Source organism: Pelophylax lessonae, assembly GCF_965119305.1.
Source record: "Pelophylax lessonae genome assembly, chromosome: 11".
NCBI lineage: Eukaryota > Metazoa > Chordata > Amphibia > Anura > Ranidae > Pelophylax > Pelophylax lessonae.
Genome location: NC_138778.1, coordinates 28,192,531 through 28,212,619, shown reverse-complemented (window position 1 = coordinate 28,212,619; position 20,089 = coordinate 28,192,531). Strand labels below are relative to the sequence as shown.

General features: G+C 44.3%; 2 protein-coding genes across 2 annotated transcripts in view; both read right to left on the bottom strand.

Moving 5' to 3' along the window:
• The window catches only part of MYCBPAP (MYCBP associated protein), an 80,802-nt gene extending 79,716 nt beyond the window's left edge, over positions 1–1,086 (bottom strand). Inside the window, exon 1 of the mRNA XM_082272496.1 lies at positions 997–1,086. Within this exon, the coding sequence (XP_082128622.1) occupies positions 997–1,045 (49 nt within the window). The 5' untranslated portion in view covers positions 1,046–1,086. The remainder of the gene's footprint in view (positions 1–996) is intronic.
• A 4,427-nt stretch (positions 1,087–5,513) lies between these two features.
• Positions 5,514–20,089, bottom strand: part of RSAD1 (radical S-adenosyl methionine domain containing 1) — a 30,660-nt gene continuing 16,084 nt past the window's right edge. The window contains exons 5-9 of the mRNA XM_082272491.1: positions 19,735–19,798; positions 14,197–14,344; positions 11,991–12,045; positions 10,011–10,114; positions 5,514–5,701 (exon numbers count right to left, since the gene is read on the bottom strand). Of these exons, the coding sequence (XP_082128617.1) occupies positions 5,581–5,701; positions 10,011–10,114; positions 11,991–12,045; positions 14,197–14,344; positions 19,735–19,798 (492 nt within the window). The 3' untranslated portion in view covers positions 5,514–5,580. The remainder of the gene's footprint in view (positions 5,702–10,010; positions 10,115–11,990; positions 12,046–14,196; positions 14,345–19,734; positions 19,799–20,089) is intronic.

Here is a 20,089-nt window from a genome sequence, read left to right as displayed (position 1 = left end):
TGCTGCTAAACTCCTGTAGGAGAAGCGGAAATTCCAGAGAACATGATGTGCCTGTTGCCTAAGCAGTATGGGCAAATAAGCTGAAGCCAGAAGAGGCTGTACAGAATAAAATGGTAGCAGCTGCAACAATAAATAGTAATTATAATATATATATATATATATATATATATATATATATATATATATATATAAAAATATATGATAATAATGATAAAATGATATAATAATAATATAAATAAAAATAAAATAAAAAAATCTGGAGAAATAAATGGTAGCAGTTGCAATAATTATATTAATAATATATAAAGTAATAAGGCTAATGATAAATAAAAATAATAAAAATATAAATAATAATATTATCAATAATTAAAAAAAAAAAAAACCTGGAGAATACAATGGAAGCAGTTGCAATAATAAATATAATAATAGAAAAAAATATATTAATGATAAAATAATAATTTAAAAAAATAAAATAGTATTATTAATAATTATGTATATATATTTTCTCATTTTTTATATATATATATATATATATATATATATATATATCTATATCTATATATATATAGATATATATATGCACACACACATACATACACTGCTCAAAAAAAATTAAAGGAACACTTTTTAATCAGAGTATGCGCTGTGACATCATGAGACCCCTGGAAGTGTCGTGGGCGGGGCCAAGTTTTGACACTTGGGTTGGGGGGGCGGGGCTGGCAAAAAAAGCTGACCTTATATTTGCATTGGAAGGATAATTCAATGTAATAATCTGCAGCTTTCATTTCATGAGGGTCATTGTTCAGGCACTGGTGACAACGCTGTCCCTGTCTCTCATTTCTGCCCTGTGTTGTCACCCTGTCACTATGCATAATAATGTGTAATCATGGAGACCATAATAACACATTATATACTGGAATGGTTCACCTCTTTGTGCCAGCCTCTGATGTCATGGTCCGGTATCCCCCCCCTTCCCCAGTCACTAGTCAGTGTTACCCGGTGATGTTCTGCCCTGAGCCTCCTTCTTCCCCGGCTTGTTCGCCATGCTGGTCTTCCGCACACCGTCTCTATGACAACCGTACACAACTTCGGGATACGCCCCCTCCAGGGGCTCCTCGGAAGCCTCATGAATAGAAAATCAGCTGCACTGTGATTATCTCGCGAGATCGCAAGTCGGCAAACTTACTGCGCATGCGCCATGCGTTCCAACATGGCCGCTATGCGTTCCATTAGGTACAATAGGACATCTTCTTAGTTCTTACACCCACGCAAGTCTTTAATTCCACATTTATTTTATCAGTAAACTCACGTAATAGACTGAAATAAGTCTATTTCACTGCGACCGAGTGAAATAGTATATTTCACTATATAATCAGTTTGTCGCTGAGCAGTGCGGGGTGTACCAAGATGGAGGTCGCCACCTTCTACCTGCGGGTTTCTCGCTATATTTACCATTTTACAATAATAATAGAAATTTATTACTGTTTTTCAGTATATAAGGTGAGTTTCAATGCGTTAAAATAAATGTAAAATTCAAGACTTGCGTGGGTGTAGGAAGATGTCCGCCGCTGCTTCTGCTTTGTGTTGGAACGCATGGCGCATACGCAGTAAGTTTTTCTCGATGAACGTCACTTCCGGTTGCAGAATCTGATAGGTGGCGGTATTTTGTTAGAACACAGGTGTTCTATCAGAATACCGCTTCCTATCAGATTCTGCAGCCGAAAGTGAGGTCCGGACAAGAAAACTTACTGCCCATGCGCTCCAACATGGCCGCTATACGTTTCAATAGCTTTCCTAATGTGACGGAAAACGAAGCAGCAGCAGACATGTTCTTACTCCCCAAGCAACTCTTGAATCTCAGACTGAATTTAGCAGTAAACTCACCTTATAAACTGAAATAGACTATTTCCCTGATACCGAGTGACATAGTCTATTTCACTATATAATCAGTTTGTCGCTGAGCAGCGCGGGGTGTACCAAGATGGCGGCCGCCACCTTCTACCCGCAGGTTTCTGGCTATATTTACTATAATACAATAATAATAGAAATGTAATACTGTTATTCAGTCTATAAGGTGAGTTTACTGCTAAAATAAATGTAAAATTCAAGACTTTCGTGGGTGTAAGAAGATGTTCTGTCACACTAGGAAACCTATTAGAACGCATAGCGGCCATGTTGGAACACATGGCGCATGCGCAGTAAGTTTTCTTGTCCGAACATCACTTCCGTTTACAGAATCTGATAGGTAGCGGTATTCTGATAAAACACTGGTGTTCTAGTAGAACACCGCTACCCATTAGAAAATGCAACGGAAGTGACGTTGCGAACACAGTTACTTATTGCACATGCTCTATGCGTTCCAACATGGCCGCTATGCGTTCCAATAGGTTTCCTAGTGTGACAGAACAGGAAGGCGACAGCAGACATCTTCTTACACCCACGCAGGTCTTTTATTTCACACTTAAACTCACCTTATATACTGAAATACCAAGATGGCCGTCGCCACCTTCTACCTGCAGGTATCTCGCTATATTTACTATAATACAAATGTAATACTGTGATTCACTATATAAGGTGAGTTTAGTGCTAAAATAAGTGGGAAATTGAAGACTTGCGTGGGCGTAAGAAGATGTTGATTGCTGCCTTCGTGTTCTGTCACATTAGGAAACCTATTGGAACGCATAGCGGCCATGTTGGAACGCATAGAGCATGCGCAATAAGTAACTGTGTTCGCAACGTCACTTCCGTTGCATTTTCTGGTGGGTAGCGGTGTTCTGCTAGAACACCAGTGTTCTATCAGAATACCGCTACCTATCAGATTCTGTAACCGGAAGTGACGCTCGGACAAGAAAACTTACTGCGCATTCCATGTTGGAACGCATAGCGCATGCGCAGAAAGCAATTTTTTTCTGATAGGTAGTGGTATTCTGACAGGACAAGGCTGTACTTGTAATGTCACGAGAACACAGGGCCACAGTGCCATAGCTTGCAGTGCTGATGTGATGTGAAAAGGGAGGCTGTAAATGTAGGACCATAGCACTGACATGGCAGCATACATGTGGTAGTATTATGCCATAGATTGGAGCAGGAAAGGAAAAGTACGTTAAGTATTTCATACAATTTTCCATTTTAGCACAGGGATGTCAAACTCAATTTCATTGCAGGCCGCATCTGCGGTATAGTTGCCCTCAAATGGCTGGTTGCATCTGGGGTACGCTATCTACTGAGAGCAGAGTTCAGGAGTGTGCTATGCATAGAGTGCAGAGTTCAGGATCGTGCTATGTATAGAGTGCAGAGTTTAGGAGTGCATTAGGTACAGAGTGCAGGTTTTAGGGGTGTGCTACGTGCAGAGTTTAAGAGTGCGCTATGTACAGAGTGCATTGTTCAGGAGCGCGCTACGTACAGAGTGCAGAGTTCAGGGGTGCACTATGTATAGAGGGTAGGGTTTAGGGATGGGCTTCGTACAAGGTGCATAGTTCAGTAGTGTGCTACGTACAGAGTACAGAGTTCAGGAGTAAAGAGTACAGGGTTCAGGAGTATGCTATGTACAGAGTGCAGAGCTCAAGAGTGCGCTACATACAGAGTGCAGAGTTCAGGAGAGAGCTATGTACAGAGTTCAGGGGTGCGTTATGTTCAGATTGCAGGGTTCAGGGGTGCATTATGTATAGAGTGTAGGGTTTAGAGGTAACCTTTATACAGGGTTTAGGTTTCAGGAGAGTTACATGCAGAGTTCAGGAGAGTTTTACGTACAGAGTTCAGGGGTGCGCTCGGTACATAGTGCAGGGTTTAAGGGTGCGCTATGTACAGAGTGCAGAGTTCAGGAGTGGGTTACGTACAGAGTGCAGAGTTCAGAAGAGTAATATGTGCAGACTGCAGAGTTAAGGAGTGCAATATGTACTAAGTGCAGAATTCAGGAGTGCACTACGTGCAGAGTTCAAGAGTGTGCTACATACAGAGTGCAGGGTTCAAGGGTGCACTACGTATAGAGGGTAGGGTTTAGGGGTGAGCTTCGTACAAGGTGCACAGTTCAGGAGTGTGCTACGTACAGAGTGCAGGAGTGCAATATGTTCAGAGTGCAGGGTTCAGGGGTGCATTAGTTATAGAGTGTAGGGTTTAGGGCAGAGCATCATACAGAGTGCAGGTTTCAGGAGAGGGTTATGTACAAAGCGCAGGAGAGAGTTACGTGCAGAGTTCAGGAGAGTGTTACGTACAGAGTTCAGGGGTGGGCTTTGTACGGAGAGCAGGGTTTAGGGGTGCACTATGTACAGAGTGCTGAGTTCAGAAGTGTGTTATGTACAGAGTGCAGAGTTCAGGGGAGACATATCTACAGACTGCAGAGTTTAAGACTGCGTCATGTACCGAGTGCAGAGTTAAGGGGTGCGCTATGTACAGAGTGCAACATTTAGGAGTCCATAAAGTACAGAATGCAGAGCTCAGGAGTGCATTAGGTACAGAGCGCAGAGCACAGGAGTGCATTAGGTACAGAGTGCAGTGCTCAGGAGTGCATTAAGTACAGAGTTCAGAGCGCAGGGGTGCATTAGGTACAGAGCGCAGTGCTCAGGAGTCCATTAGGTACAGAGTTCAGAGCGCAGGGGTGCATTAAGTACAGAGTGCAGTGCTCAGGAGTGAATTAAGTACAGAGTGCAGTGCTCAGGAGTGCATTAAGTACAGAGTTCAGAGCGCAGGGGTGCATTAAGTACAGAGTGCAGCGTTCAGGAAAGCGTTACATACAGAGTTCAGGGGTGTGCTGTGTACAGACTAGAGAGTTCAGGGGTGTGCTGCATACAGAGTGCAGGGTTTAGGGGTGTGCTATGCACAGTGTGCAACCTCAGTCCCCCCTCCCCTGCCAAAGCTTCCTCGCATCTCTCTCACTTGGCTCTAGTACACCCCTGTGCAGGTGTCTCTGCCGCACCTTGCAAGAAATTCGTTCTCTCTCTCAGATTCTGAAGATCTCTACCTGCCATTAGTGTGTGCAAGATTTTGTTATTTCCGGGAGACGCTGAGAGCAAAACTGTCCCTAGTAAACGCAGAATGCTTCTGTGTTTAGAAGTAACATCGGGGAACAAGAGTGGAGGGTGAGAGCAGGAGGTGGCGAAATGGAGTTCTGCCATGTTCCGGCTGCAAAACTGGTTGCAAGGGCCTCATGACAAGGCCTGGCGGGCTGGAATCAGCCTTGTGTTTGACATATGTGATGTATGGGGACCTAACATGAAAGGTATGCGGGTGCGAGTCAGCGGCCCTGAACGCACATTAATTATGAGAATGCGCTGTAGAATTGTTAGTTTGTGGGTGTGTTCGATCCTGTTTTAAAATTTGGTGCCATTATTAGCAACATCCAAAACTATTTGAAGCCAGTTTTCTAACAAGGGTCACATGTCATCTACACAGGTATCAGATCTCACTCCCACGTGTCATCCAATTGAAGTAACAGTGTAAGTTTCTTTAATGAACTTTCTGAAACTTTAGAAAAAAAATATTTATTTATTAAAGCATGACTTTATATCAATATAACTCAATTTTAAGTTAAAAAGAAAAGTTTCCAAAAAAAAAGGGACAGCAGCGACTTCAGTCCAGGTACATCTAGGGTGGCTGCTGGGGGCTCGTTTTCATTTCTTGACTCCAGGAATCTTCAAGTTGGGATAAAAGTGGCAGCAGGAGACCATCAAGAACAGCCAGACCCTTCCAGGAGCAGCGCAGACCTCTGAAAGATCAATGAGACGTCAGTCACCTACTCATACATATTCATGGTGTCTTTATTGAGCAAACTTATAGTATTACTTTGCAGGAAGCACTGTAAGTCATCACTACTTGCTTTCCTACTTCTGCAATCCACCGCAGCATCCAGGAGAAATAACTGACCCTTCTGAGTGCAGAGTAACATAACCTGCCTCTCCACTATGCTGTGCCAAAGCCTAGCCACAACTAGGAACACACAGTGGAGAAAATAATTTGATCCCCTGCAGATTTTGTAAGTTTGCCCACTTACAAAGAAATGAAGGGTCTATCAATTTTATCATAGGTGTATTTTAAATGATAGAGACAGAATATCAACCAAAAATCCAGGAAAGAACACGTGATGCAAATGTTATCAATTGAGTTGCAGTTTAGTGAGTAAAATAAGTATTTGGTCCCCAAAAAAAACATGACTTAGTACTCGGTGGAGAAACGCTTGTTGGCAAGCACAGAGGTAAAGACATTTCTTGTAGTTCGTGACCAGGTTTGCACACATCTCAGGAGGAATTTTGGTCCACTCTTCTTTAAGGATCTCTAAATCCTTAGGGTTCTTGGCAACTCGAAGTTTTAGCTCCATCCATACATTTTTCATAGGATTAAGGTCTGGAGACTGGCTAGGCCACTCCATGACCTTAATGTGCTTCTTCTTGAGCCACTCCTTTGTTGCCTTGGTGGTATATTTTGTGTCATTGTCATGCTGGTAGACCCATCCACGACCCATCTTCAATGTTCTGGCTGAGGGAAGAAGGTTCTCATCCAAGATTTTTCAATACATGGCCCCTCAATACAGTAAAGTCGGCCTGTACCTTTAACAGAGGAACAGCCCCAAAGCATCATGTTTCCACCTCCGTGCTTGACTGTACGGATGTTGTTCTTAGGGTCATAGACAGCATTTTTCTTCCTCCAAACACGGCGAGTTGAGTTAATGTCAAAGAGCTCAATTTTGGTTTCATCTGACCCCAGAACTTTCTACCAATCCTTCTCTGAATCATTTAGATGTTCGTTGGCAAGCTTCAGACGGGCCTGTACATGTGCATTCTTGAGGAAGGGGACCTTGTGGGTGCTGCAGGATTCCAATCCATGGTGGTGTATTGTGTTACCAATGGTTTGTTTGGTGCCTGTGGTCCCAACTGCCTTGAGATCATTCACAAGCTCCTCCAGTGTAGTTCTGGGCAGATCCCTCACTTTTCTCATGATCATCCTTCCCCCCCCTGGAGGCGAAAAATTGCATGGCGCTCCAGACCAAGGGCGATTGATGGTTATCTTGTATTTCTTAAATTTGCGAATAATCGCTCTAAAAGTTGTCTCCTTCTCACCAAGCTTCTTTCTGATGGTCTTGTAGCCCATTCCAGCCTTATGAAGGTCTACAATCTTGTCCCTGATCTCCTTTGACAGCTCTTTGGTCTTGCCCATGATGGCGAGGTTTGAATGGAAGAAAGATTCTGTTGACAGGTGTCTTTTATACACATAACAAGCTGTCGTTCGGAGCAGCTTCCTAAATTGACAGGACTAATCTGTGTACTACATGAGCACATACTGTAGCCAGTCTGTGGGAGCCAGAATTATTGTTGGTTGGTAGGGGATCAAATACTTATTTTACTCACTGAACTGCAACTCATTTTATAACATTTGTATCAAGTGCTTATTCTGGATTTTTAGTTGATATTTGGTCTCTATCATTTAAAATACACCTATGATAATAATAATAGACCCTTCATTTTATTGTAAGGGAATCAAATATACATTTTCCCCACTGTATATATATATATATATGAGATTGCATTGCCAAGCTGATGACCTGACTTTCCTTCACTGTAGTTAAAGCGGAGTTCCGGCCACAAAATGGACATAATAGATTTTGGGTCACCCACTTGCTTTTGGTCACCTGAAAAAGAAATGGATAGTTACGATTTTTTTTTTTTTGTTTACTTACCTTGTTATTGAAGAAAAATATACTCACCTTTCTTCCACTTCCTCCCTCGGCGGCCGCGGCCCGCGCCGTCACTTCCTCTTTGCATTGATTCCTGGGAACTGAACGTCATCGCTCCCAGGAATCAATGCGCCTGCACCGGCCCCGCTCGTCACTTCCGCTGCGGGCGCTCATTCCCTGCTAAACAGCTTCTGAGCATGCCCAGAAGCTGTGGAGGGATGACGCGCGCGCACCGGAAGTGACGAGCGGGGCCGGTGCAGGGCATTCTGGGAGAAGAGGACACGGAAGAGGACGCAGAAGAGGACGCGCTGGCTTCAGCTGCCCACATCCGAGATGGCAGCGCTGGAGAAGAAATTTTCAAGGTAAGTATTTCTTCTAAAAGGTAAGTGTGACCCGGGACAGTACAGAGGCTATCCATTGTGGAATGCACTAGCCCTGACTGTCCCGGGGGTATTTTTATTGAAAAAACATTTTCGTGGCCGGAACTCCGCTTTAAGAAATACAGCTAGGTCACCTCCCCACCCTCAGCCTGTGATTGAACAGTGAAGGAGCAGCAGAAGACTGATGAGCTCATCACCCTGCTCTCCCCTCCTATCAGTCCCTCCTGTGAATTAAACTTGTTACTTTACCTAGTAGTGTTATATTTAGTGCCAAAGCAGCAATCACTATGCCAAGCCACAACTGAGGTACATATAAAAAAGAGCCTACACAGCCAGGCTGATGACCTGACTTTCCTTTTATGTAGTTTAGAAATACAGCTAGGTCACCCCCCCCCCCCCCCTGCAGCTGGACAGTGAAGGAGCAGCAGAAGACTGATGAGGTCATCACCCCTGCCCTCTCCTCCTGTCAGTCCCTCCGTGAATTGAACCTGTTACTTTACTCAGTAGGCGAATACTTGCTGCCATTTACCTGCCTAGACACAACTGAGGTGCCAAAGAGGCTGATGACCTGACTGCCCTTCAATGTAATTAAGAAATACAGCTAGGTCATCTCCCTGCCCCCAGCCTGTGACTGGACAGTTAAAGAGCAGCAGAAGACTAATGAGCATATTTATCTGCTTGCCAACTGCCTAACATACTAGTACAGTGGTAAAGAGGCCTCCTTGCCCTGGATCATAAGCCTAGTACCTGATCTGAGTGCACGGTCAGGGGGCATGCGCCCGCCAGCCAGGCTGTGCTGTGATTCGTCACAGCACAAGCCGATCTGTGGGTCTCTGCCAATGATTGGCCGCCGGCACCTGCTGATCGGCTCAGTGATTCATAGAACAGAGCTCTGTGATTTTAAACAATACGGAACTCTGTTCACTGACTGGTGGGTTTATTGCAGGGGAAAAAAACCAGCAAGACCCTTAGTAAAAGCAGCACAAATCACACACATTACACATTGTTGGACACACATTTAATGCTTTATTGGCCCTAGATGTTAAACCCTTCCAACCCAGTGTCATTAGTGCAGTGACAGTGCACTGATCACTATAGTAATGTCACTGGTGATGTCAGTGGCAGTCAGTTCCCCCCCGTGTCAGTTAGTGTCAGACTTCCCGCCGCAGTCCCATTAGGCCTCTTACAGTACACAACAATACTCCTGTTTGAGCATCTCCTTTTTCAGCTGTAAATTTGTCTTATTGAAATGTACGCATTTTTGCGCATATGTGTATGCGCAATTTCACGTCTTTTCGTGCAAATGTATTCTCGCGTTTTTGTAAAATATGCAAATTAGCATTTTTCAGATCAACAGTATGTTCGTGTGCATTCATTTGTGCGCAATTGCGCGTATTTGCGCGCATTAGGCATAAATTACTGCCCAAAAATGCAGATTTTTCTATTTTGTTCTTACTGAAGAATGCACGGCGCTCATTTACATGCCTGTGTCCACAGGCACATTAAAATGAATGGGCTGTATTTTAGCTCAGCTGTACTGCATTTTTTTTAAGCATTTTTTTTAATAACCATGATTAGTAGTATAAAAATAAATATTATATCGCAAGTAATAAATAAAAACCAGTGGTGATAAAATATCACCAAAAGAAAGCTCTATTTGTGTAGAAAAAAAAATATATACATTTTGATTGGGTACAGTGTTTTATTACTAATTTTCAGTTAAAGTAATGCAGTGCTGAATAGCAAAAAATGGCCCGGTCATGAAGGGGGTAAAAACTTCCTGGGGTCAAGTGGTTTTCTGCTCTCTCCTGTCAGTCCCTCCTGTAAATTAAACCTGTTACTTTATGATTGGACGGTGAAGGTTTAGCAGAAGACTCATGAGCTCAGCTCTCTGCTCTCTCCTCCTGTCAACAACAAAATCACTGAGCACATAAAGCAGCCAAAGCAGCAGAGGAGACCTTCCTTACCTGTGATCTAACATCAGTAGCCCATCCTTCTGAAGCTCTCTTAAATCCTGGGATGTATCAAACAAATCTTGTAAGCTGAGCGCAGAGCTGAGTGTTTTCCAGCGCTGTGTAAAAAGAATAAATGGAGGATTACATTTCAGCCCAAGCCAATTCAAATATTTCCATGGATGGAAATCAGTGTAAGAAGGTCAAAAGGCATGTATACCACACCAGGTGAAAATAAAGGAAAAAAAGCAAGAAAAAATAGCTAATGCAGCCACCACATCTAAGGACTGATAAGCTTCAGTATAATACATGCAATGTTTGCTTTAAATCAGTGGTCTCCAAACAGTGGCTCCAATGCAGCCTTTTGCTTGCTTTTATCCAGGCCCTTGGGGAACTATTTTATTTACTGACACCACTGAAGGGTACAATTTCTTCCAATGCCCCAGCGAATGGGCAAAATTCCTACCAATGACATCAATGATGGGGCACAGTACCTCTCAATGACACCAACAATGGGGCCCAATGGCACCAATGATGAAGCACAATGCCTCTTAATGACACCAACTATGGGGCCCAATTGCATCAATGATGGGACACAATTCCTCCAAATGACACCAAAGATTGGCCCCAATGGCACAAAATGATGGGGCACAATTCCTCTCAATGACAACAACTATGGGGCCCAATGGCATCAATGATGAGGCACAATTCCTCTTAATGGCACCAACTATGGGGCCCAATGGCACCAATGATGAGGCACAATACCTCTTAATGACACCAACTATGGGCCCCAATTGCATCAATGATGGGGCACAATTCCTCTCAATGACAACAACTATGGGGCCCAATGGCATCAAAGATGGGGCACAATTCCACCCAATGACACCAAAGATGGGGCTCAATAGCATCAATGATGGGACACAATTCCTTCGAATGAAACCATAGATGGGCCCCAATGGCACCAATGATGGGGCACAATTCCTCTCAATGACAACAACTATGGGGTCCAATGGCATCAATGATGAGGCACAATGCATCTTAATGACACCAATTATGGGGCCCAATTGCATCAATGATGGGGCACAATTCCTCCCAATGACACCAAAGGTGAGGCCTAATAGCATCAATGATGGGGCACAATTCCTCCCAATGACACCAATGAAGGGCACAATTCCTCCACTTACACAATGATGGGGGCTTGTTTATTCTCACTGATGCTGGGACATTTTGTATTCCCAATGGCCATAGTCTGGCCCCCCTAAATCTGTAGGACAATAAACTGGCCCTTTGTTTGGAAAGTCTGGAGACCCCTGCTTTAAATAATCAGCCTACGTACCGTATCACTCGCAGGCTACGTTCACACTCTGTGCATGTCAGGAACGCACGCTTACCCAACACACAAAGAAATGTGCTGCCCTTTAGCAGACATCCAGTGGTGCCATTCGTTCTTAATGGATCAATTCTTGATGGCACCCCAACGCATCTGCTAATAGGCGCTTTTTATGTGCACACCAAAATGCCTGGTGCCAGCACCATTCGGTTTGCTGCAGCTCAGTTTTGCAGAAGGGTCAGGGACTTGGCGTTTCCTGCAAGTAGGGCAGCATATTAAAATGAATGGACTACCCTACATGTGATGTGCAGGAACATACGCGTGGTCCATCGCACCTGCATGGCGTGAATGGAGCCTTATATGGCAAGTTGTCCTAGTGGTAGCTTGTGCCCCAGTCCTTTCCACAAGACCATAAAGACTCGTTCACACAGGGTGCGTTGAGCTGCGTTGATCTGAATTGATCAATGCAGGATCAATGCCAAGGACACTGAGAAAATAATTATTCTCTATGTGTCTGGTTAACACCACACAAGTGTGCTGGCGTGCATTGCATAAAAATGGCAAATCTCCCCCCTCCCCCCAAAAATCCAAAAGCATACTTATTTCATATGCTGCAAAATAGGTTAGTATTATATAAATGTCCCTTACGTCTAAAACACTCTCACCTCATGGGATATTCCAGTGTCCATTCTTAAACCCAGGATTAACATTTCTGATAACCTAAAAAGTAAAAATATATAACAAACAAAAATCATGTTAATGAAAGGCAAACACAGCAAGACTAGTGCAATAGATTGTAAGCTCTTCTGAGCAGGGCCCTCTAAATCCTCTTGTATTTTATTGTATTGTATATGTACTGTCACCCTCCAATATTGTAAAGCGCTGCGTAAATTGCTGGCGCTATAGAAATCCTTATTAATAATAATATGTATGATTTATTACAATATGGGAAGAAAATAATTCCCTGGCAAAACCTGTTGGTCATATAGTAAGAGCAGCCTCAGCTCCATCCAGGCCACTCCCTCCAACGCGTTTCACCCCAACCACAGGGCTTAGTCATGGACCTCAATCACTAATCCCTGTGGGCGGGGTAAAATGCGTCAGTGGCTGTAGACTGGACAGAGCTGGGCTGAGGCTGCTCTTACCATATGACCGTCAGGTTTGCTTGTGAGCGCCGTCCAGGGATTTATTTTCTTCCCATATTGCATGCCCTGAGCTGGGACAAGCTCTTCTCCAGCCTGAAACCATGGTGCGAGCTACTGGACTTGGGCACAGGAACTTGGAGCAGCGCCCTCAATTCTTTAAGGTGGGTCATATGAATTAATAGACACGCCTTAGAGAGGACCTTGCAATATGATCATGTTGCTAAAAGACAAATATAAAACTTGAAATAAAGTGATATTAAAGGCTTTTTTTCTTTTTTTTTTAAATACCAAACATGTCATTCTTACCTGCTCTGTGTAATGGTTTGCACAGAGTAGCCTTGACCCACCTCTTCTCAGGTCCCCTGCCGGCGCTCCTGGCCCCTCCTCTTCTCCGAGTGCCACCATAGTAAGCCACTTGCTATATGGACACTTATGCGCGCTCGCTCTCAAGCCCCACTCTGTGTGTCAATAAGACACATGGCAAGGGGCTTGGACTCAACCCCCGCTTCTTACTCACTGGCTGTGAGCTGTGATTGACAGCTGCTGTCTCTCAGCCAATTGGGAAGCAGAGCTGTCATTAGCGCACAGGGTCAGTGACTCAGTCGAGTTATTTCCAGAACTGGGAAATCTTTAAATGCTTAAAGTGTTACTAAACCCACAACAGTAAAATCAGTCTATATATGCAGTAAAACATGCTTGTTATACTCACTGTGGAACCTAAGGGGTTAATCCTCGGCATTGTGTAAAAAGGCTGTTTGATCCTGTATGCAAAGATCATTTGGAGTCAGGTTGCACATGCTCAGTTTGGTGTGTATTGCTAGAGTTTTTTTTTTTTTTTCTTGGGAGGGTGCATGTGATCAGCACAGGGCCAATCAGCAGTGTCCAGACATGTCCAGACAGAGGGTCAGGAGCCCTGCAGCCTCATAGGACAGCTCAGTGCAGTATGAAAACTCCTCCTAAAAACTTCACCAGGAACTGATAGAAATCACAAGACTTCAATATACTGCTGATGAGAAAAGGTATTTAGCAGTTTATATTTACTAAAATAATTGCATTTCCATGTTCTGTGTACTGTGGGAGACCAGATATAGTGAATGCAGGGTCCAGGGTTTAGTAACACTTTAGGCCTAACAATTTTTTTTTTTTTTCCAGCATCAGAAATGGCAATTACAATGTATGGAAAGTGTCCATTGTACTGGTGGCTGCTATGTTTCTGAAATCTCCATTCATCGGCCTCCCAGATACACCCTCAGCTGTAATCTTCAGGTGCTGGAGGGGTTAATACAAGCGGCTGCACCTGTCAAAGGCAGTCATCAAAAGTGCCGACTACGCCCATCCGCTCCGCATCCCTCCTCCATTCATGGAAGCCATACTATCGATTCCCACATTGAAAAGTGCTCTAATAATGGAGGACTGGCGGAGGAATAAAAGATCTGGCTCCTCCATTCATAAAGAGCTTTTCATTGTGGGAAGTGATAATTCAGCTTCTGTGAGAGGAGGAGGATGCAGAGAGGGCGGGCACTTTCGACAAGTGCCTGTGATAGGTGCAGCTGCTCATACTAACCCTTGCAGCACCAGAAGATCATACCTCCAGGAGTATCCAGGGAGCAGAGGAAGAACAATTTCAAACAAGAAGTACTGTTCCTGATGGTGCAAAAAAATCACTAAACAAGTTTTACCTGGTTAGGAATTTTACAAATCACTCGATGAAAAGAAGTCTACTAACATGTCGAAGTCACTTTGTTCAGTCACTTTTCGAGTGCCATGTCCATTGGCCACCACCTCCTTCATCCAAGGTTCTGGTTCCAAGGTCTGTATACGGGCTTCCCTCCTTTTCCTCCCGCTGGCCCGAGGTACAAACCGCCCATGGGCACCTATGAACGTTAGCAGAAAAATATGAAGCCTTCATTGCAACACTACCATCAATATTCATTATCATCAAGGAGAGTATACACTGCTCAGGTGGGCCTGTATCCATAGTCCACAGTGGGTGCTGGACCTCGGCTCACCAATGCAGACAACTGTGCAGAATAAACTATGCACAATTTGCTGGGACGACTAATTATAGCTGAGTGCGGCAAGGCCGCTGCTTCACCTTGTTACTTGCAGTGAAGAAGACACTAATGAACTGTATTAGATAAGCTGTACTGTACAGTCGAACACTCTTCAGGGCCCTTCCTGGCACCCCCTTTGTCTCTATTCTTCAGAGTTCTCTACACAGCACTCCCTTTACTGTAACACTCTCCGTGTGAGCTGGCTCCTTGATCCCCCTGACTTCACTGGAGTGGTCCCTCTTCCTGGGCAGACCCTTTGGCAAGTCTCCTGGTACTCCAGACACTGTTTTTCCCGGGAGACTCTGCCAGCCACTCCACTGTCAGCTCCACACCCGGTTCACTAGGCCAACCGCCTAAGACCACATTCCTCACACCTGCAGGAGGAGAGACAGCCGTCTGCCTCCTCCTGGGACTCTGCTTCCCGCCAAAGATGCCCTGTCACATGTCCCCCAGGCTTTTATGAGCAATCCCAGGATGCAATGCACAAATGCCCTCCCACTGGGACTCCCACAAAAGCCAATGTGTCACTGGCTGGCTTTCCTCCACTGTCCAACAAGCTCCCTCATTGGATATAGTGAGGACACTCCCTCAGAACCAGTGAATCACACCTGGAGACAAGCAACAGGCAACCTAATAGATCAGGCTCCCCTGATAAGCAGAAGGTGCAATAGATGTTTTTTCCTAGCACCTACCTAGGAGGGTGCTATATCAGCAAAAGCCGATGATCATATATATGGTAAGAGCAGCCTCAGTCCAGTTCCCTTCAAGCCACTTCCTCCAAAGTGTTTCACCCCAGCCACAGGACCTCCGATAACGTTTGTGCAATCAATATACACTTATTGGGATTTTTGTTTATCAAAACACGTAGCAGAAGACATATTGGCCTAAATTGATGAAGAAATTAGATTTTTTATATTTTTACATTGGATATGTTTTATAGCAGAAATTAACATTTTTTTTTTTTTTTCAAAATTGTCGGTCTCATTTTGTTTATAGTGCAAAAAATAAAAACCACAGAGGTGATCAAATACCCCCAAAAGAAAGCTCTATTTGTGGGAAAAAAAGGACATCAATTTTATTTGGGTACAGCGTTGCACAACCGCGCAATTGTCAGTTAAAGTAACGCAGTGCCGTATCACAAAAAATGGCCTGGTCATTAAGGGGGGTAAACCTTCCGGAGCTGAAGTGGATTAAGCACTCTGAATGCCAATCAAAGCCCCTGTCACTAAATAAAATGTTTAGCTTACAGTCCTGTTCACATTTTGTGTTTGCTTTGCTTCAAAAGTTATAAGAAGTCTATGACAAAGCTCGCTTACAGCACCTGCAGCTTTTGAGGGTCTTTTATTCATCTTTAGTTTCGCTTTGTTTTGTAGGTATTGTAGATATGAGATATGCCAGGATGCACTTACTGATAATTGCACAGATGTGCGACGCTGTACCCAAAAAAAAAATCCCTTTTTCCCTCAAATAGAGCTTTCTTTTAGTGGTATTTGATTACCTCTTTGGTTTTTATCTTTTGCTCTATAAAAAAAAAAAAGCCCGACGATTTTGAAAAAAAAAAATATTTTTTACTTTAACCACTTGCCGACCGCCGCACGACTATCTACGTGGGCGGTCAGCCCCTCACAGGCAAAGTGACGTAGGTCTACGTCGCTCGCCTGTGAGGGTTTAGGGAGCGAGCGCGCGCCGCCGGAGGCGCGCTCCCGCTCCCGCGTGGTCACGGACCCCCCCGCGCGCGTGACCGGCGGACCCGATCGCCGCCGGCCACTCTGCGATCGGCGGGGGAGAGGGAGATAGTCAGGCAGCTTGTGTAAACAAGCTGCCTGTCATTCTCCTCTCTGTATGAGAGCTGATCACATGGATCTACTATGTAGATCCATTGATCACTCTGCATACAGTTGAAGCCACAGCCAATCACAGTTAGAATCACGCCCCTAGGGACACACACAGCCCCTCCCTCTCAAATAAAGTTAACCCCTTCACTACCAGTGCATTTTTACAGTAACAGTGCATATGTATAGCACTGATTACTGTAGAAATGTCACTGGTAACCCCAAAAGTGTCAAAAATGTCAGTCAAGGGTCCGATCTGTCCGCCGCAATGTCGCAGTACCGCAAAAAAAATCGCAGATCGCCGCCATTACGCGTTAAAAAAAAAAACAACAAAAATGACAAAAATCTTTCCCTTTGTTAGTAAACGCAATAACTTTTGCGCAAACCAATCAAAATACGCTTTTTGCGATTTTTTTTACCAAACATAGGTAGCATAAAACAAATTGGCCGAAAATATTAAAAAATTTTGATTTTTACATTTTTTTTGGGGGGAATTTCATATAAAAAAAAGGGAAAAATATTGCTATTTTTGCAAAATTTACGCTCTTTTTTTGTTTATAGCGCGTGATCAAAAAATCGCACAGGTGATCAAATACCACCAAAAGAAAGCTCTGTTTGTGGGAAAAAAAGGACGCCAAATTCGTTTCGGTACAGCGTCGCACGACCGCGCAATTGTCCGTTAAAGTCACGCAGTGCCGAATCGCAAAATGCCCTCTGGTCGTTTAGCAGCCAAATCCTCCGGGGCTTAAGTGGTTAAGCTATAAAACACATCCAATAAAAAAAATGTAAAAAAATAAAATTTCTTCATTAATTCAGGCCAATATGTATTCTGCTACATGTTTTTGCGATCAGCAATTTTTAGCGGGACTGCAACATTGCAGCGGACAAATCTGACACTAAAGACCCGTACACACGCACCGATTGTCGGCCGAATGATCGGCCATCTTTTGTCCGGTGCTGTCGTGTAGGTTGAAAAGTGCTAAAGACTGCACACGAATTTTGTCGGCCAACAACAACCAACTGCAGAAGTGATGTCATGTGATGGTTAACTTTCCGTGTGCTTTTTCTTCTCTGACCATGCCCAGTCTTGCTCATCTGTTGTTTGTCGGCCGAATTCTGTACTGACTGAGGAACAATCGGCCGTTCTGGTGTTGGCCAACAAAAATTTTAAAGCATGCACATCAGATTCTGTTCGGCCGAAAAGTCGCAGTCGGTTGTCGGAAGCATCATACTAACAAGCCGACAATATTTACGGCCGATAATCGCTACGTGTGTACGGGCCTTTATGCCTCGTTTCCACTGAGCGGAACGGTTCGGGTCGGTACAGTTTGGGAGGGTTAGAATGGTCCGGCCTATTCAGGTGAGCGTTTCCACTGCAAGTTGGACCACCAGGGGCCATGCAGGGTTCACACCAAACATGGTGTTTGTTTTGTGCTTTTGTTTGATGTGAGCATTGATGTTTTCCTGTCCACCAATCAGTGGAATGTATCGTGTTAAGCCCTAACCGTACCGTACCATTTGCTATGGCCCTACATCTGAAGGCGGACCAGGAATGGTGCGGTTTGGTTCGGTTGTATGGGCCACTTTCATAATGGAAACACTCAAAATACCGTACCGTATCGTACCGAACCGACCTGAACCGATCCACTCAGTTAAAACAAGGCATAAGTGACACTTTTTGGGGACCAGTGACACCGATACAGTGATCTGTGCTAAAAAAAAAAGCACCGTCACTATACTAATGACACTGGCAGGGAAGGGAAGTTAGAAACCCATGGAGCTAGTGGGTGAAACGCTTCGGTGTCAGCGACCTCACATGCCCACCACCCTGATCATGTCAGGGACCTTTATCACCACTCAGCCCTGAGTACCCCAGCCCGAACCGGAAGTGGATCCATAATCAGAATTGAATGGCCGGACGGCTTCTTGCTGGTTTTCAGACAGTGATCCACAGGAAGAGGTCCATTTTCTGATAACCAACAGAAGAACCTGTGATCCGACACTACCAGATGCAGCAAAGGATTAATGTCACCTCGCAATGGATCACATTTTTCTTAAATCTTAAAACCATGAGTTCCCACAGTGGGATTTGAAGCATTATGTGTGCAGTGGATATGATATTCAGCCACTAGGTCATGGTACCTTGCGTACACAGAGATATTGCATGGACTGGTAGGTAGCAACTGAACAAGTTGACCTAGATTGCCTGGTGCACAAGCCTATACTTACCTTACCATATCTACAACACCCAGTGGCTGTATATATCTAAACTGTTCTCTTTTCTACTATCCAGAATACTGCTGCCAACGCGGCCTTACCTATCTGCCCTCTTGGCCCACGGCTATCTTCTGTCACCAGTGACCCAATGAATGGCATTAAAGCAAGCTTCGTAGCTGGAATTATCTACTTGGACTGCCATTCCCACTTGCAGCGCCTTGCTATATTACCTCTGTCCATCCTCTGATGGGTGTCACTGTAGGACTTCATTACTTGTGGGTAAAGGACAAATAGAGAGCCTGATGGTCCCCAGTCAGGTACATGTAGGCTATAATGTCGGTACCCTAGGGGTTTCCCATTACTCCCTTCGGCCCTTTTGTTATGGCACAGCCATAGTGTTTGATTGTCGGCTAGTTATGACCAAGATATGTGGATGTTCTAACATGATCATGATCCCAGTCATGTACTTTTATAAGTAGACAACGTTGTCATTTTTTAGGAACTACTATGTTCACCATCTATTGTTTATGTCACTATGTTACATTTTTTGAATAAAGCTTGATTTTTTTGAGTATACCTCAGTCTTTCCCCTTCTCTTCTTCTATGATAAGGACAACTTTGGGGCCCTATCCGCCACTTCACTCTTCTTCTTGACTATTGGTATTGTCTAATCCAAGGTGGACTCCACGCAAATCTGGGTGAGCTGGTACTCCTATAACCTGATTGGACCAGTGAGAGCCACTGGTTATCAACACCCTGACACTTTTATCTACTTTTTTTAGTTAACATCAGGGGTCCCTAGGAAATGCTTTCTAACTGTGTGGGAGGTGCTTTGACAGGGGGAAGACAGAGATCTGTGTTCCTGCCTAGCAGAAACACAAGATCTCCATCTTCCCTTCACACAGAACGGCGGTCTGCCTTGTTTACATAAACCGCCGTTCTGCCTCTCTTGAGAAAGATCGCCAGATGCCGGTGAACATCGGGTTCGTTGGACCCGCTGATTGACTCCTGCTGTGTCCAATCACAGGTACATGATTTCGTGCAGGAGGGCCGCCCTGCCGCAATATATCTGCCTGGGGCGGTCCAGAAGGAATTACATTTGAAGGAAGTGTAAATTAGTTCTCAATGAGACCCAATTGTGTATAAGCAACTTAAGCTCACCTGGTCCTACTCCAATATACTGTTTTCCAAACCAGTATGACATGTTATGCATGCTGACGGCACCCTGCAATGAAAATAGACAATATCATTCATAGGATAAATTCAAGAACTAAATAATTTATATTTGATTATACAGATCACTAACTCCAAATAACTAATTCCAAATATTCTGGCCAACCCTCTGGACCCCTCTGAGTGTAGGGACTGTGAATACCCTATACCAGTGATGGCGAACCTTGGCACCCCAGATGTATTGGAACTAAATTTCCCATGATGCTAATGCACTCTGCAGTGTTTGAGCATCATGGGAAATGTAGTTCTAAAACATCTGGGGTGCCAAGGTTCGCCATCACTG